At 47.9% G+C, this 16513-nt stretch overlaps 1 protein-coding gene across 4 annotated transcripts in view; it reads left to right on the forward strand.

Moving 5' to 3' along the window:
* The window catches only part of TTC28 (tetratricopeptide repeat domain 28), a 172505-nt gene that overhangs the window by 95060 nt on the left and 60932 nt on the right, over positions 1-16513 (forward strand). For all 4 annotated transcript variants that reach the window (XM_054219393.1, XM_054219394.1, XM_054219395.1 and 1 more), the window contains 3 exons: positions 4576-4723; positions 7471-7743; positions 8785-8915. In XM_054219393.1, the coding sequence (XP_054075368.1) occupies positions 4576-4723; positions 7471-7743; positions 8785-8915 (552 nt within the window). The remainder of the gene's footprint in view (positions 1-4575; positions 4724-7470; positions 7744-8784; positions 8916-16513) is intronic.

A 16513-nucleotide genomic window follows, 5' to 3' on the forward strand; every position in this document is an offset into this window, starting at 1 on the left:
AATGTAGAGGTTCCATTCATATTCATAAAAGCTGTTTCTTTGTACTGTGATTTTATCTGCGTTGCATGTTTTGTATTAATTATAAACCAATTACTATTGCTCTGCCTGAAACAGTTCTTGCATATTGATATTAGAAAGGTTAATAAAAAATTCAGACCCCCTCTTAATATTGGCTGTTTCAATGATGGCATTTACGTTCTAATCCTGTTTCAGATTGCATGTGGAAATCTAATATTCAGGGTCTAGACAGTTATCTAGATGGGATCTCAGATGATGAGGATCAAAAAACTAAGAAGCACGTTCACACGTGCATTGCCCGGACACTGCAGCAGTCACTCCCGCGGCAACTCCTAGTAGGACAGATAGAAATTCTCCTTGTGCATTAAAAGGCCTGTAATAAGCGCAGATGAAAAATACTAACCTGCATAGAAACTACACTGGTCAATAAATTGAGTAGAACAAATAGGACTCGTGCTTGGAATCGTAGAGAGAGCTTAAGCTTGGTTAGGCAGACATTGACTCTGCTGCAGCCCAGCTGGCAGCTGCCTCCGTAAAACCAGAGTGTCCCATTAGGAAGGTCTTTTGTGTTCTTCTCTTGTTCATACAATTTGTCTAAAATTAAGTTGAGGGTACTGGATGAGGTGGGAACCCTGTTACCTTTTGGATGGGTGCTGTGCAGCGCAGCCTCAGGTCGCTGGCGTCCTGTCCTTGGGCGTGCTGTGGGAGCAGCCTCTGTTACAGCGGCAGTTCTCTGCACGGCTTTGAAGTCTCAAATGTCAAATATATTTTGCAAGTTAATTAATTAGAGTAATTAACTTTTGCTTCCAGAACATCAACAGTGCTTTCAATGGCATTGTGGATAAAAAGCACTAATTATTCCCTGTCCTCCTTCCCGGGCCATTTCCGCGTGGCTGTATGGGATCTGTGAACTGGCTGAAGTGAGGGTAGTTGTCCAGTGGGCTAAAAGATGACCGTGTGAGCCTGCAGTACCATCTGATTTCCCAGAACTAAAGCTCCACAGGCGCGTGGGATTACTCGCCAACAACCCCTCTAATATCGTATCCGTGACTTGATAAGATTGGCTGGTTGGTGAAGCTGCCTTTTACCTTTTATAGTCCTCTTTCCTTCCCAAAAGGCTGCGGCTGGTAGTGCTGTATCCCCGTTCTTGCTGCGGGGGCCGTCGGTAGATGCGCTGTGCAACGTTGGGTGGGCTCTGGCTGGGGGGCTGGGTGCCGGAGCTGTTAACCTGTGGCATGTGAGTGAATCTGGAGATGGGGACAGCAGAGCGTGTGCTCCATCATGCCAGCGTGAGGAGGAAAGAGTTCCCGTTGAGGGAGATGCGTCTGGTGCCAAATTCCAGCTGAGAGCCGGACTTTCTTTTTGCACGGTGCCTTGTTCCTGGAAAGTACGATGCAGAGATTGAAAAAGTGAAAAAGATTGTTCCAGCGCTTTGTTGTAACATTGAGGATGCAAAGAGCCACAGGTTAGAAGACGCCTGCTGTTCCTTTGTCCTGTCTCCAGCAAAACATCATTCTCTCCTTGATTTAATCTTTTTTTAAAGGAATCAATAGTTTTGTCTTACCTGGGGTCACTGGAAAATTAATGTCATTTTTACTGTAGAGTGAGTACTTGTCTATCTTCACATAGTGCAATTAAAAATGTAAAGTTCGCAGAGGCGTGGGAAGAGTCTGTCTGTGTCGGGGCTGGGAAGCGGCTCCTTGTCTCATTTCTTCAGCTGCAGCTGCTGGCTCCCTGCCTTTCCTTTTCCTCTCCTCCTCCAAAGGGTGATTCTCACCATTTCCTCTTTGCAGATCTTTTCCCTTGATACGGTGTCTTCATTCCAATGCTAAACTAACTTGTGACTGCCTCTTGGGGAGGAAATAGGTGATGTGAATGCTTTTTATTTATTTTGTTAAAGGCCTCTGGGGTACACAGTGTGTGCAGAGCGTTCTGTATAAGCTGGAAACTGGAGGAGAAAGGAAGGAAGGGGTTTTTGCAGGAGAAAAATTGGCCAAAATCTTCCTTGCGGTTATGATTAATAGGTTTTTCTTTTGGGCTCTGAATGGTGTGTTTGTATTCAAATTAAGTGGTTTCCAGGGGGGACTTCCAGGAATAGATGTGAGGAAGGGATGCAGCCGCTTTCCAGAAAGGACGTTGAAATGCTCGGTGCTGCATTGTGTCCTGGTTGCAAATCTCATCCCCGTCGTCTTCTCTCCTCTTGTCTGGAGCTTGTGGTGTCTCCTCTGTGTGTGGAGCTCGGAGGATGAGGACTTTTCGCGGTGTTTGGGCTGTGCTCAGTGCTTCACAAAGGTGATGGGGCTGGATGGGCAGGTGCTAGAAACCAGTGTCCCCACTGCAGCCACTGGTGCATCCCAGCATGGCAGGGCCCTTCTCTTGTGGTGTGAGGCTGGTGGAGTTCCCGGGCAGGCCGTGGTGAGCAGAACAGGCCTCTTACTCCTCTGCAGACAAAGTGCTCGGAGACTCATGGCCAGGCTTTTCATTTCTTTTTTCTTTTTTTTCTTTTCCCCCCTTTTGTGACGTTGCACCCATGGTGTGTTTTCTCCTGCTGGGAACTGATGTTCCCTTGGTTTTCTGTACAGGAACTGCAAGTAGGGCAGAGGCTTCCCCTGTGTTTTGTTCAGTTTGCCTTTTCTTCGTTTTCCTCACAGGGACTATTTTCCTTCACGGGACAGATGAAAGCTAGTTGTTGCCGTACCTTTAGTTGAAGAGTATGTTGCCTGTTGTCCTACAGCCCTTGTGTGTGTGGGATGGGACGTGAGAGAGGATTACACCACGTGGCACCTTCTGAACCTTGGAGACCAGAAGCTGTAGTGTTCCTGTCTTCTGTAGGCTGTGGGAGGCTTCCCTGCACTGCCTGTAGCATCCGTCTCCCTCCTGCTCTTCCTTGAAACCCTGCGTAGAAGTGAATTTTGGGTTTCTGGGACTTTCTGCAATGGTGAAGATGCTGCATCTTCCCTGATGTGCCATCTGTCTTGGTAGTATGGGTTCCGAGAGAGGAGGTGGCCGGCTTCTACCTTCCTGTAAAGCATGAGGTGCTGGAGATGCCTACACGTGCCATGGAGTTCCCTTGTTGGCTGCTGCGTATTTGTGCCCTCATCCTTGGTAATTGAATCAGGCAGGCACATTTGTCCTGGACCAGCCGTGTTGCCTGGAAAGGTCCCCATCAGAGACACGCTGTGTCAGACTGCCTCTGTCATCGGGTGGTAAAGAAAGTAATTAAATGATAATTCCAGGGAAAAAAAGGACTTAGAAGTGCACGCCATGATCTAGGTGACAGCTCGCTCGCTGCTGGGAGGACTCGTACTTGATGGCCTCTGCACGTTGTTAGTTCTTAGTATTTCCTTTGATTTAAAGCTTCATGCTAGTAATCTAATTAACATTGAATTGGGTTTCCAGTACAGTAGCTTGTTTGGTTCAATAAGAACACATTTGGACTAAAGGTTAATGAAAAGAATTCTGCTTTCATTGAATTCATTAAAAGTGGTTCTACAATCAAGGCTTACTAATGGAAGAGAGATTAAATATTCATGTCTATAAATTTCTCATGTCATTTCTGATTTTCCTTAATCTCTGCGTCCCCGGATTGGATTCCAAAAGTGTTTGAAAGCTCTAATGAAATACCAGTTTGGATATTAATTGGAGATTTATCCTGTTTAAGTAAAAAGCTTCCACAGGTGTGTATTTAATGTATCTTGAGTGCAGGTTTCTATTACAGATGGATAGAAATAGTGATGAGGTCTTATCCTTTAAAGCAATACTAGAAGCCAATCTCAAGGAGCAGTATTAGGTTCTTAAAGCACTTCTGAAGAAATGCAAATAATATTTTACCTTCTGTTCTGACAGCTTTATTTGTGGTATTGAAATAGCTTTGAATGAACCAAAACTGCAGCAAAGTTTGCATCAGAAGGGTGTTAGCTGGACATAAGATAAAACCTGAATAATGGGCATCAAAGGTGCTTAAAGATTCGAGACTTTTGTAACATGGTGTCCGCGTGTCTGTGCTACAGATATCCCTGAGTACTTTGAGTAAATGTTGGATTGTGGATTCTCTGGTCTCTTACCCGGTAACTCTTTCATTGCATCTTGAGTTTTCAGTGCATTTTGGTCTCTTCCAGTACTAGCGTTTGTGTTGGACTCATTGGCAAGAACTGCAGAGAAAGGAAATAATTTATTTGTATGCAGTGTGAGCCAAGAGAACAGAAATGGAGGTCTTGAGAAATAAGTATTTGGTTATAAGTAGATAAGAGTAAGTAATTGGCCAAGTCCAAGGGGAAAGCTTTGGCTTAATAGTAGTTACTATCCCTGGTCTCCAGAGCGGTTCAGAGACCTTGCAAAGGATGAGAAAGTCATGTCACCGAGCGGATAAGTGACTGGGTGGCAGTCACACACCAGGCTGTGGTGTTGGATTTTTCTGATTATAGCCAGTGGCCAAAGAAGGCAGAATGTAATCACATAGCCCAGCGTCCACCGGCACGAGGTTATGGGCAGGTTTGTTCTTTGTGACTTTTACCAATAAAGTAATTGGCGTTTCTTCTTCTTCCCTTGGCTTTTCAGGCATACTTCCGACAGGGTGTGGCCCTTCAGTATCTTGGACGCCATGCAGATGCACTGGCAGCGTTTGCGTCAGGACTGGCTCAAGATCCCAAGAGTCTTCAGCTTCTGGTTGGCATGGTCGAGGCCGCCATGAAATCTCCCATGCGAGGTAAGCACCAGGAGGTTTGCTCAAGGGTGGTGATCTGCTGCTGAGGGGGTAGTGTCAGTCCGTGGGTCGCTCTGCCACCATCTGAGAAGGGGAGAACCTGGGGATTTGACTTCTCCGCTGAGTCAGCGGGTGCTGAGAAAGGAGCCTGAAGTAGGAGGAGGAGGGAAAAGAAATTCTGGTTCAGTGGGACAGTGAGATGGTGATGGCGAGCTGGAGAGGCACTGGAGATGAGTCGGACTAGTGTTGTGCGGCAGTTCCAATGACATCCTTGCTCGTTTGTCTTTTGTCTGTTATCAGTGCAGAGGGGTGTGCACTGCTGTGGCCCCGGCTTTAGTATTACTTGGAGCAACTTCCCACGATGCTCTGGTGCTTGGCCATTTGGGAACAGGGAGTCTTAAATGCCCCTGGGCCAGTGTTTGCCCAGAAGGGCACATCAGCAGTTTTTCCGTGGTACTAATGTCTCTCAAAACACAGCATTCCAGAAGGCAAAAAGGCTGCTCTGCTAATTCACTTATATTCAGGAAGAGTGTTGAAATCACACGGACCTTGAAGCTGCATTAGCTGTATGGCATTTTGCCTCTCTCTCCTAATATCCCCATTTCCAGGATTTTCCTCTCTAGAGGAAGGAGGTAGTCTCCTCTTTGCTCTCTTTCTCTGGGCTCTGTTTCTCTTGCAAGCTTTGTGTTGCAATGTCCTAATGGTATTTCCCGGGAGGGAAGATGGCAGCTCTCATCCTCAGCAGATGCTGCTGGGGGCCCCAGGGCTTGGGGGCCAAGAAGAGCTGAAATGAAAAAATATCCCCGTTGATGTTTCCTTTTTTACAGTGCCTTTCTCCATCCTCTAAAATGAATTCATCTGGAAGTTTCTGTCCTATATAGCAGTTACCTTGTGAAGCTAATTTAATTTGACACCCAAAGGTACTGTGGCTGCTGCTGAGCAGGAATGATGATGCGATATTTCTATGGGAGCATCCCCAAATTTGGCTGGGTGATCTCGCTGCTGTATTGTGCTGCAGCTGTGTGTTTACACTGCTGCTCCCTGCTGTGCTTCTCAGTGATGCTGCTTCCCAGTTGTTATCCTCCCACTGGCTGGTTTGGCAGATTTTAGATTAGCCTTGCTTATAAAGTACTAGTTTTACTTTGAGAGCGTGTATCTGCTGTACTACTGTACTAAGTATCCAGGATGTTGGTCCCACTGTGCTAGGCACTCTGCAAGCACTTCACCAGTTGCCGTGTGGTGTTCTGGTCCCCTTTCCAAAAGCTTGATGTCTAGGAGAGACAGAAGATCTCTCCGGCTGCTGTCTTTGGTGTAAAACCAGTCCCTTGTGACTTGATCCCACCAGGATAAGAGTTTGTTTGAAGCTATGGATAGGCTGGTGTGAGGGGTAGCTTCCAGGATACTTGCATTCAGAGAAAGGAGAGGAGCAACCGGAAAGGCAAAAGGGCTGTGAGTGTCAGCGGCGTGCTGAAGGGTATTGAAAGCAGACACTGAGGGGTTCGGGGGGTCCGCAGAGATGAAGGTGAAACTCCCCCAGTAACTGAATCACTGTTGCGTCTTTCACCCGGTTGTGGCTATTTCGTCCTTTATCATTTGCTGTTGTCCAACGGCAGTAATGAGCTCCATGTCTGCCTTTCTGTTACCATGCTGGTTCTGCCTTTCCTACTGGACTTCAGGGTTACCAGGAGCACTTCCCTTGGGTTTTCCTTTTTCTTCCTTTCTCCTTGTCTGTACCCCTCTCTCTCTCTCCCTGTGTTTGCCTGGATTACCTGGCTAGGAATGTAAGTAAGCTCCTTAAGGCAGGAACTGAGTATGTGCCTGCTCTTGCAGTGATAAGCTTAAGTGGTGGCATGTCACGGCGACTATTTCTGTTCTCTTACGTCTGCATTTAATCCTAGATCTAATTGGATGTCAGTAACTGGCATCGCGTTCACACTGTTCGTATCTTCAGGGAAGTGTTAAAATTCTCTTTTGTCGTTGTTTATACACTTGGTGATTGTAGAGAGACAGAAATGATGAAAACAGGGAGCAGGTGGTTTTCTGAGGTTGCCGTGGAAGTGTTGATTCAGGTGGGAGCATCTAATCAAGAAACACCCCTTGGCCAGCAAGTTCTGGAGTCCGGTTATATTGATGTCCTTAATGAAGCATGCAGCCAAGGTCTTTTATCATCTGAATGATGGATTCAATTAGACCAATTATAAGTAGCGTGGCAGGTCCAGTGCTGTCGTTTTGCAGGAGTATCTTCTGCAGAAGGAGGAGTAGCTTCTTTCTGCAGTTTCTGTCACCTCTCTTGGCGCACGTTCTGTGCTGTGGTATCTGGACAGGCACAGATTTTGGAGATGTTCAGCTGAAATTTGTGCTGAAGGAGCAGAAACTGCAGTGCTCTTATCCACTGCTGATGGCCCATTTCCAGTTTCCTACAAAACTCTGCAGGTGTTTTCGATATTCCTTCTGCTGTTAAGCCAGTCTTTGGAGCTCAGTATGAGCTCTGAATGCTTGTGCTGTCTTCCTGAAGGGCTTTCTGCAAGGAAAATGTCAGTTTGCTACTTGATCTGTCTTGATGTGCTAAATATTAGGTGATGCATTTGAGCCCTGAGTTCCCATAATAACTCTTGGGTTGATTTAAGCAGTCTGGCCCTTAATTCGTGCATCACTTGGTTACCAAAAAATGAAGATGAGTTGTGAAAGTGATTTCTGTATGCAAATAACGTGGTTTGTTGAGTAACTCTGCCTTCGTTTATGTATTTCAGAGTCCCTGGAGCCCACCTATCAACAACTGCAGAAGATGAAGCTGGACAAGAGCCCCTTTGTTGTGGTGTCGGTGATTGGCCAGGAACTTCTGACTGCGGGCCACCATGGGGCCTCTGTGGTGGTGCTGGAGGCTGCCCTGAAGATCGGCACCTGCAGCCTAAAGCTGCGGGGATCGGTGTTCTCCGCACTGAGCAGTGCGTACTGGTCCCTCGGGAATACGGAGAAAAGCACTGGATACATGCAGCAGGACTTGGACGTAGCCAAGACTTTAGGTAAGAGTTCTCATTTCACTCGCTTGAGTACTGGATTGGTACTGATGGGACAAATGAATGACTGCGTCAGCATCTCTCTATAATGCTCAGCTTTCTATGGGATTTCACAAGCTGCTAAATCAAATCTGAAATTTCTGAAATGTGCAAACTACAGGCTTGTGCAGCCTTTTTACCCCTGTGTGTGAGGGGGCAGATCATCAATGAATGTGCTAAGATTTTACCAGCTCCTCTAATTTTCTGGTGTCAGGTATGTGGGAACTGATCTTATCCTCTCTGTAGGCTTGGGCCCAAAACCTTAAATGAGTCTTAAACGAAGCAATCTGTTTTTTCAAGAATTAGGTAGGAAAAGGCACTCAGTCTCAGCTTCTGAGGCAGTTGCCAGGGAAGGAACAAATCAGGAGTTAGACAATGGATGAACAAGAGGGTTTAAAAAACAAACAAATTGGAAAATCCCTCTTGCGTACGGTCTATCCTGCACAACACGGAGCTTTCAAGCTTTCAGGCTGCTGTAGGACAGGAGACGGTACGTGACCCAGAAAGGTGGGACCTTGCAGAGGTGGAGAAGACAGTGACTGAGGGCCTTAGCCAGGAGAGTTCACTGGAAGTACAGGGACTGCTGTCTTGAGATCCGTAGCAGATGTGCCTTGTGGCTGGGCTGAGCTGAGCTGTGCTGCCGAACTGCTTCCAGGAGAGAGCTGGCATGCCCTTTGCTTGGTTTAAGCCTGGGTCATTGACTCGTTTTCACAAACAAATTGCTAATGTCAAGCAAGGAATAAACATGGAAGAATGGGAAACTGCCAACTGTTAGGCCAAAGAAGAAATTAAAACAATCCTAAAAATAAAGTTGATGGTTATTCTAGAAGTTTCTGAAGGCCAGAAAAGAGGAGAGTTTGGGCTGTGTATTAAAGATAAGGATGAGTTTGTTCTGCCGCTGGTTCTCACACTGGAGCATCACTTGTCCAGTGAGTACCAGTCTTTCTGGTGGTCGCTTCCAGCAGCACCTTTGTTAGCTAACCTTTGTTTTGTTTGCATGTGACTCAGGTGACCAGACGGGAGAATGCCGAGCTCACGGGAATCTGGGCTCCGCATTCTTCTCCAAAGGAAATTACCGGGAGGCCCTTACTAACCACAGACATCAGCTGGTGCTCGCCATGAAACTCAAGGACAGAGAGGTAGGAAGCTTATTAAACAGACTGACTTGGGAGTCAGCACTGATGCGAACGTGTCAAGAAGCCTCGTCTGTCTGCACTGTTATTCTGAGGATTTGGGAGCTGTGTGATTTCTCTTCCCAGCCGGTCACTTGCGTTTTGTGAAGGAAATTGTTTGCACCAATAGATACAGTACGTGAGAGCGGCAGGATGCTTGGTTTGTCCTTTTGCCTCTAGTCTCCATGTGGCTCTGAGCACATTCTGCCTCTCTCTCCCTTCCCGTCCGTTTTGCCCACAGCGCGTAGGCTCTAGGGTGTGAGGGCAGAAGCCCCTGCTGAGCAGGTGTCAATACAACGTCTCTGTGGTTGAGCCCTGGCTGTCATCAGCTCTTGTTTTCCCTGTGATAGCGGTGCTGCGGCTTCACTGTTAGCGTGCATCCTGTGTTGTGCCTTTCCCAGACAAGTAATGGACTAGCTCCCTGTCCCGAATGTTCACATAAAACGTGCTTTGTTTAAAAAGTAGTGAAAAAGTAAAAGAATCCCTGCAAACCTGAAAATATGATGTTGTGTAAAGTGTAGGGGTTGCTTGGACTGGATCTGATCTGCCCTGACCATTTACCGTGCAGCTCTCGAGGTGTTACGCTGGGCTCCCTGCCAGGCCAGGGAAGCGGGCTACATGGGCTGAAGAGTCCGTCCCAAGAGATTTCTACCAAAAGTTCACTGTAAGGACAGAATCGTAATTTTGGTGCAAGTTACGGATACAAAAACTGTTCCCCCCCAGTGGATTCCCCTCTGCTGTAAGCAGGAAGGTGGAGGGCTTGTGGGTTGCGTGGCAGGTGGAGGCGGGTGTGAATTCATGTAAACGCAAGGAGTTTTGGGGAGATCTGAAAACTGGGAGAGATGGGTTTCCCACTGCTAAGTCATTGAAAAGATCCATTTGAATTAGCTAAGTGCTTTACCGAAGTGTTATTTCATAATTTAAATATCAAGTAAGCCTTGGAGAGGTGTGTCTTTCGGTAGGTTGTGGAAGGACTGTGACCGGGGGAGGGACCTGCTAGACATTTTCGTGATGATTTTACCAGCCGGAAAACTTCCTGAATCCTCCTGATTTCCTTGTTTCTGTTCATGCAGAGCAGAAAAGCTGCTAGTCGTCATTGTTTTTACAGTTTTCTTGCTTAGGGGTCCCTGTTCCTGCGAAGAGGCCAATCTGTGTAGCTGCTCCTCCTCCGTGGTGTTTCTCGGCGGCAGCGGATGCCCCCGGCGCGGGGAGGGGGTTGAAGGAAGTAGCTGGAAAGCGGCTGGGCTGGTGGGAGCACGGCAGCCGCGGCTGCTGCATTTCACTGACCTCGGGCTGCTGGTCTGAACAGATCCCAACGGTCGATCTGGGAGGAATCCAGGGAATGAAGGCTACTCGGGATAGTTCTTGGTTTATGACACATCTGGGCACATAATTAACAGTTATTGACAACAAATGACTACTTGGTTTAGCAAGAAAGCTGAGCTTCTTGGATTTCCTGTAGGATGTAACCACAGGAAATTAATTTGGCGCTTTCTGATGACATCATCTTGACCACAGAGCTTCCTCTGAACAAAAAGCTGTTTTTCTTGGCCTCCTTTGCAGACGTTTTTATAATGCAAATGTTATAAAGTTGCAGTAGTGCTGATGTGAATTCCACCAGAAGGGAATTTGGTGTGCGACTGTAATGAGGTAATTGTTTTACCTCCGACTGTACAGAGAATTGGCTTAGAAGGTAAAAAGTGCTCCTTTGTACAGGACACTGCTACCCGCGGAGGGAGCACGGGGTTTGAGGCTGCTGGAGCAAATGTTTGCGCCAGGAGCTGCTGCTGGATTGTGTCACCCATAAAGCAGTCGCAGAAGGTCTGGCTGTAGCGTTCAGATCTGTCCGTCCCCCCCCAGCAAGCCTGGAGACGGGAAACTCTATCAGCTGAGTGGGGAATCGTATATGCTGCTCGCACGGACTGAAGATTTTAAGTCTTTCTCTCCCCGGCACAGGGAGTCTGTGCAGCTCCTGTTACAAGCACCGTATCATACCGAGCACAGTCCGCAGTCACGATGCGGGGAAAAATTCAGGCTGTTTTGTGATGCTTGTGCCCAGACGAAGAATGGAGCAGAAGTACCTGGGATCTGGCATCCCTCTAGCATCTCCAAGAGAGACCTTGGGGTATTGAGCATACATGAGTTTGTGGTCTGTGCGGACGAGTAAGAAGGCTGGTTCTGGGCAAGATGCCATAATGGCACCATGAAGTAGGCATCTCCAGTGCCATTTTGATGCTTTCCATCACAGCTAGGTGATGGGTTGGATTTTTTTGACCAGCTGCAGTGGCTGGTCAAGAAATTCAGATGATCTAATTCTGTAAGATTGTTTCTGAAAGAATTAGCAGACTTAACAGTACAGTTGATCCAGGAAACTAGAACTCATAAGGGACTCGGTCGTTCTTTCCGTGTGTTGGTTGGTTCCTGTGGAGCTTTGCAGATGGTCACTGTGGTCAGTAGGGTACGATCCTAAAAATGATGACAACAGAAGGGAGGTGCTGTAGAAGAGGGGAAGGTAGGCAGGGCCATCTAGGACAGTTATCTCTCTTCTGATGGAGGCGAGCGCGGGAGTTCAGGTAGAGATTGCTTAGGTGCAGTTAAAGGGGAAACGGCAGCACAGCTTGGTAGTCTGTCATTTCTCTGTGAAGATGAAGCAGAGCAGATTTTGGCATGGGCTGTGTTGGCCTGCTGCAGACCCTGGGAATGTACTCGAGAATCCCGATGAAATTGGGATCCCGGGATTCAAGCTGCTGCTCTTCTTACAGCGGTGTCTCCTGTACTGGCTGAAGTGAAGCTGAAGTGGATATACCCATCCATGCTTCGGCCGTGCTGCCGCTGGCAGCATGGGTGTCACTGAACGGTGTCTTTACGGCCCCAAGGTAGACAGCATGAAGTTTGACCGTACCTCCCTAAGCGAGTGGGAGGCTGCGTGGCTCGTGTGAGCACAGAGTGACCACAAGGACTGGTGGCTGAAGGACCGTAGCTCTGTGCACATCTGTGCGTTCGGGAGCTCGTCTTTGGGCAGCTCCATTAGCACTAGCTCTGACTAAGACCCACCTAATTTGTGCACAGAGGTGGAAATGAAACACTCTTGCGCTGGTGGGGCTCCTCGGTACAGGTTGGTCTTTGCCTTTCCTGTTCGGAGCCAGCTGCAGGCTGTTAGAGTGCAATTGCTCCTGTGCTGAAATAACGGCCTGCTGTCATGTACAGGGGTTAGTGCTTCTGAACGGGGACGAGAGATCCGCTCTCTAAGCTGACCTCGCCACGGCAGAGTGAAATGTTTTCTTGGTTTCTTTGCCGCTTGATGATGCGTGGGTAAAGAGTTACAGCCCTGTCCTATACCAGCAGTAGCCTCATGCTCTTGTGACGTATTCCGTAATTTCTGTTACTAAAATGTCAGTGCACATCGTTGGTTAATGTGCTGAGGAAAATGCGTACCGAATGCTTGGGCTGCTGCTCTTTTTAACAATTTTTACATGGTGCCCGTGAAAGGTCTGGGAGTTTTACAAAGAGAGGTTCCCTAAAGCAGCAGCCAAGGTGCTCGTGATGTGCCGGAGGAAGAGTGACGGACTGTGTTAAGAGGGAAGGCTGGGGTTACGGTGTTTCAGCTCATTGTCTTTTGCCCGGCACAGAAGCTGGCTCTGTGAGCATCAGCAGCTTCCAGTCTGTGAGTTTTTCCTCCTCCCTCCAAGAGGACTAGGGCCTGCCATTACGCTAGTACAGGATTGCTGATAGAAGAGTTATTTTTCTGCCAGCCATCGGAGTTACAATAGGGAGCTCACTTCTGCCAAGTCAAAACCGCTCAGGATTAAATATACAGGACAGGGCTCACCTGTGGCGATGTGGCTAAGTACTAATGAGCAAAGGTGTCTCCACTCAAAACAGGGAATAAATCAAACTGATGCTTTTGTAGAGAGAGATGGCGGGGCAGAAGGTCGGATTCAGTAATTATTTAAAGTCCTGATAGAAGATAAACTCTAATGAATTCCTGTGTCTTCATATAAAAGACTTCTTATGTGTGATCAGGCTAGAGCAGGGTTACAAAGCAAGATTTCACTTAAAGGATCAAGTTAATCCTTCATATAATTCACTGAGTTGAACTTGACACTGAACATAAAATTTGCGTCCTGTGATCACCTCCCAGTAAAAATAGGTGGTGAGTTTAATCTCCTAGACTGCCTGTTACCTGGTCACTGCAAGACATTCTTACATTTTAGGAGTGCACTACAGGTCATTCGTCTTTCAAGAAGCTAAGGACGCCAGGGAAGCCGTGCTCTTCAAATCATAAGCTGCAGAAGTTACAAGTTCCTTTTCCAAATTCGTTGGCCTGGTTCCCTAATGGTAGGCTTCAAGGTGTGGTGGCTGAATACTTGGTCTGACCCTGTCTTTGCTGCAAGAAGGTGGGCAGGTGGTATCGAGGGTAGCCAGGTGTTGGCTCTCCTGCAGAGTTTTGGCTCATAGGGGTATGTCTGTGCCACTGCGAAGGTGGAAGGTGGACCAGGAGTTCGCTGCTCATGGCAAGAGCAGTTTGTGTCTTGCCTCTGCTGGGGTTTATAAGGTACCTAGTGCATGTTAGTTGTGTTCCAGTACAAATCTATCCATTTTTAATAATGGAGATGCAGAATGTTATGTCTGTACTATATTTTTGAAGTAATTACTTTTTTTTTGAACACCGGGTAATCTGACCTTCTGAAAGCCATCAGGTGACCCACGTAGCGTGTGTTAATGTCACATCACAAGCTGTGATTTAGACAAGGGTAATGCAAGGGGTGAGCTATGCCAGAGGGAAGACTGGAGTCAAAAAGTAAATGTGAAGGCTTTTGATGCCTGGAACACTTACCTTCCATGTCCCTGTTCCTCTTCATCTCTAGCTGCTCCGCGGGTGTGCAGAACTGTCTTGTGTTATAGATTCTGTAAGGCCAGCGTGACCAGATAGAGCTAACAGTGGGTGATGTCTCAGGATGGGCTGGAATGGCCCTTTTTGATGATCATTCGGAAGCAGCTGTGTTCCTTCCAAAGCATTTCATTTGGAGAAGTACTATTTGAGGGAGGGTTTTGAGGCTGTGAGTGCTGACAGGCAGAAATGGAAAGGGAAGGGAAAGCTGTGGAGCCCCTCCTTGGGTTCAGTGTCCAACCCCTCGCACAGGCTGTGCTTGAATCCCATCTCACGTAGGCCACAGATACCGCAGGGACTCCGTGGTGTAATAGCTCCCCTCTCTCCTGGGCCGTCAGACGCCTTCTATTACAGCCCCGTGTTCAGAAATAGCAGGGCAGTAAGGCAAAATCATAAACTAACCATAATAAAATTAATGCCTGTGTGAAAGTGCGTTGCCAGCGCTGAGCTTTTGGGAAGGACGACGTTGCCAGAAAGCCGCTGGGTGCTGGCAGCTCCCGTGTGCTGGCTGGCCGGCCCCTTTGGGGCTGAAGTGGGCCTTTCGTTAGAGATGCAGCATCCCTCCTCACTGGGTGGGAAGGAACAGAAGGCGCCGGGTGAGGAAGAGGATTGTTTGCGCCCCTGGACTCTCCCTGGGGCTGGGATGGAGATGCAGCTGAACAACTTTGAGTCTGTTCCCTGCTGCCCCTTTTCTCAGGGAGCGTGACTGCGGGACGGGCGGCTGGGACAGACTGACGGACTTCATGAGTGCCAGCTTGCCCCTGTGTTGACTCAGGATGCCTGACAGCTTGCGGCAATCATTCTTGGCCTGGTTTTGAAGGGATTTCCCCCCACCTCCCCTCTAGAAGCAGCTATTTCTGGAAGGAATAGATGCAGAACTAGGACTCAGTGCCCTCTTCTTACTGACCATTAGTTTCTATGGCCACTGGCTGCTGCGCTTGGGTATGTCCATGAGCATCTGTGGCTGTGGGAGTTGTCTGCAGCAGGTGAGATGCTCAGTAACAAGACCGATGAACTAGATTTTACTCTCGAGATGTTTTTTTTTTTTCTTTTTTAAATGATTGCCGGTGTAAGGCAGAGTTCATGTTTGCAGCCTCAGCAGATTTTTTTCAGAAAGGTTGGCTGTTTGCAGGAAAAGGAGATGATGAAGATGATAATTAGGATTGGGTGGTTAAGTGGTAGAGAAGAAAGGTGCTTATTAAGCAGGCTTTCTTGGGTTTTCTGTGTCACCCTGCTCTTGCATATCTATGAAAGTTCTTGTGAGGTAGGGGAAATATCAGAATGCAGAAATTCTGATTATAAAGAGAAACCATGGGCTCGAAGCCCAGGAGACTTGAGAAGCCAGTTAGGTGCTACGCTTCCTGCTGCAGAGGGAGCATTGCCATGGAGCTGGCTGCAATGAGGGGCCTTTGCTGGCAGCAGAGGACTGTCAGGATAGAAGGTTGTCAGGGATAACGGCTGCTGTGCATCTCCGGAGCAGGAGCATTAGTGAAATATGATTGCTGCGACAGACATAATCACAGTCTGGATTCAGTTGGGAATTTGCAGATTCTGCAACTGTCTGAACATACTTTGTGTGCAGCTCAGCCGCTGGTGGTTATTTAGGTTTGCAATTCTAGTCGTTTTTCCCAGTCCCCTTTAAAGCGTGCCTGAGCCAGCAATGAAGCTCCTACATTTTGTAAACTACAGCTACTTACTGTCAGGCTGTGCAAGTCAGAGATCAGATTTCACTTTCTTATTTCCAGAAGGAGATGCAGAAGGAAAGATAGATCACTCCTTCTACTGAAATCTGTAAATTCTGTAAAGCCAAGGTTTTCTACCCCTTCCTGAAGGGAAGGGGAAATGCTTTCCAGGTGTCCTTCCTGCTGTGCTTTGTCTGTACAAGCCACATCTTCAGTAAATAGCAAATCTGTAAGTATTTAGTCTTTTGCCTGAACTCCTTGTGTGCATTATGGTACAGGCAAAAGAATATTATTTTTCTTTTCCACATTCCTTGCCAGTCATTTTAGAAATACCTAATTCTGCTGAGTTAGGTAAGGAAAAAGACTGGAACACAGGCTGAGTTAGAAGTGGCACAACTGTCCTTCAGGAGCGACTCTGTCTTCATTCTTCCCCAGATACGACCTGTGGGGCCCTGCGGTGTGCTCTCAGCCTTGCCCGCAGTGCTCGGAGCTGCCCTGCTCGGGGATGGTTGTGCGAAAGCTGGGGGGCTGCTGGTCACCCTGGGCACTGTGACCTGAACGGCTCCATGGAAACATGTCGGGGTGGTGTCAGCTCCGGCTCGTGCTTGAGCGAGGTGTGCGTGCCCTGAGCTGAACTTCCTTCTGAATGAATGGCACGAGAGCTTGTTGGAAACCTGGGGTCTCTCCCTGGCTGCCTGCCCCGCACCCCGGAATGGTTTCTGTGTTTGGGCTGTGCTGGCAGCCACAGGGCTCCTGCCAGAGATGAAATTCCAACTGGTTGCACTTTGGTTGCGAGGGTCCCTGTGCTTGCAGTTGTGCTGTAGATTTGGCTGGAAGCGTGAACCTGTGCAACCCTTCCTCTCTGCAGAAACCATCATAGGGCATGTCAGTGTGGAGTGAGCTCATCGGAACATGTGCGGCTGATTAGTCGTGGGCCAGGTTCCCCTCCTGGTTACCTCCTCAGGCATCCAGAGTCCTTCCACAGCTGTGGA

The sequence above is a fragment of the Rissa tridactyla genome, chromosome 13 (genome assembly GCF_028500815.1).
Source record: "Rissa tridactyla isolate bRisTri1 chromosome 13, bRisTri1.patW.cur.20221130, whole genome shotgun sequence".
NCBI classification, from domain to species: Eukaryota; Metazoa; Chordata; class Aves; order Charadriiformes; family Laridae; genus Rissa; species Rissa tridactyla.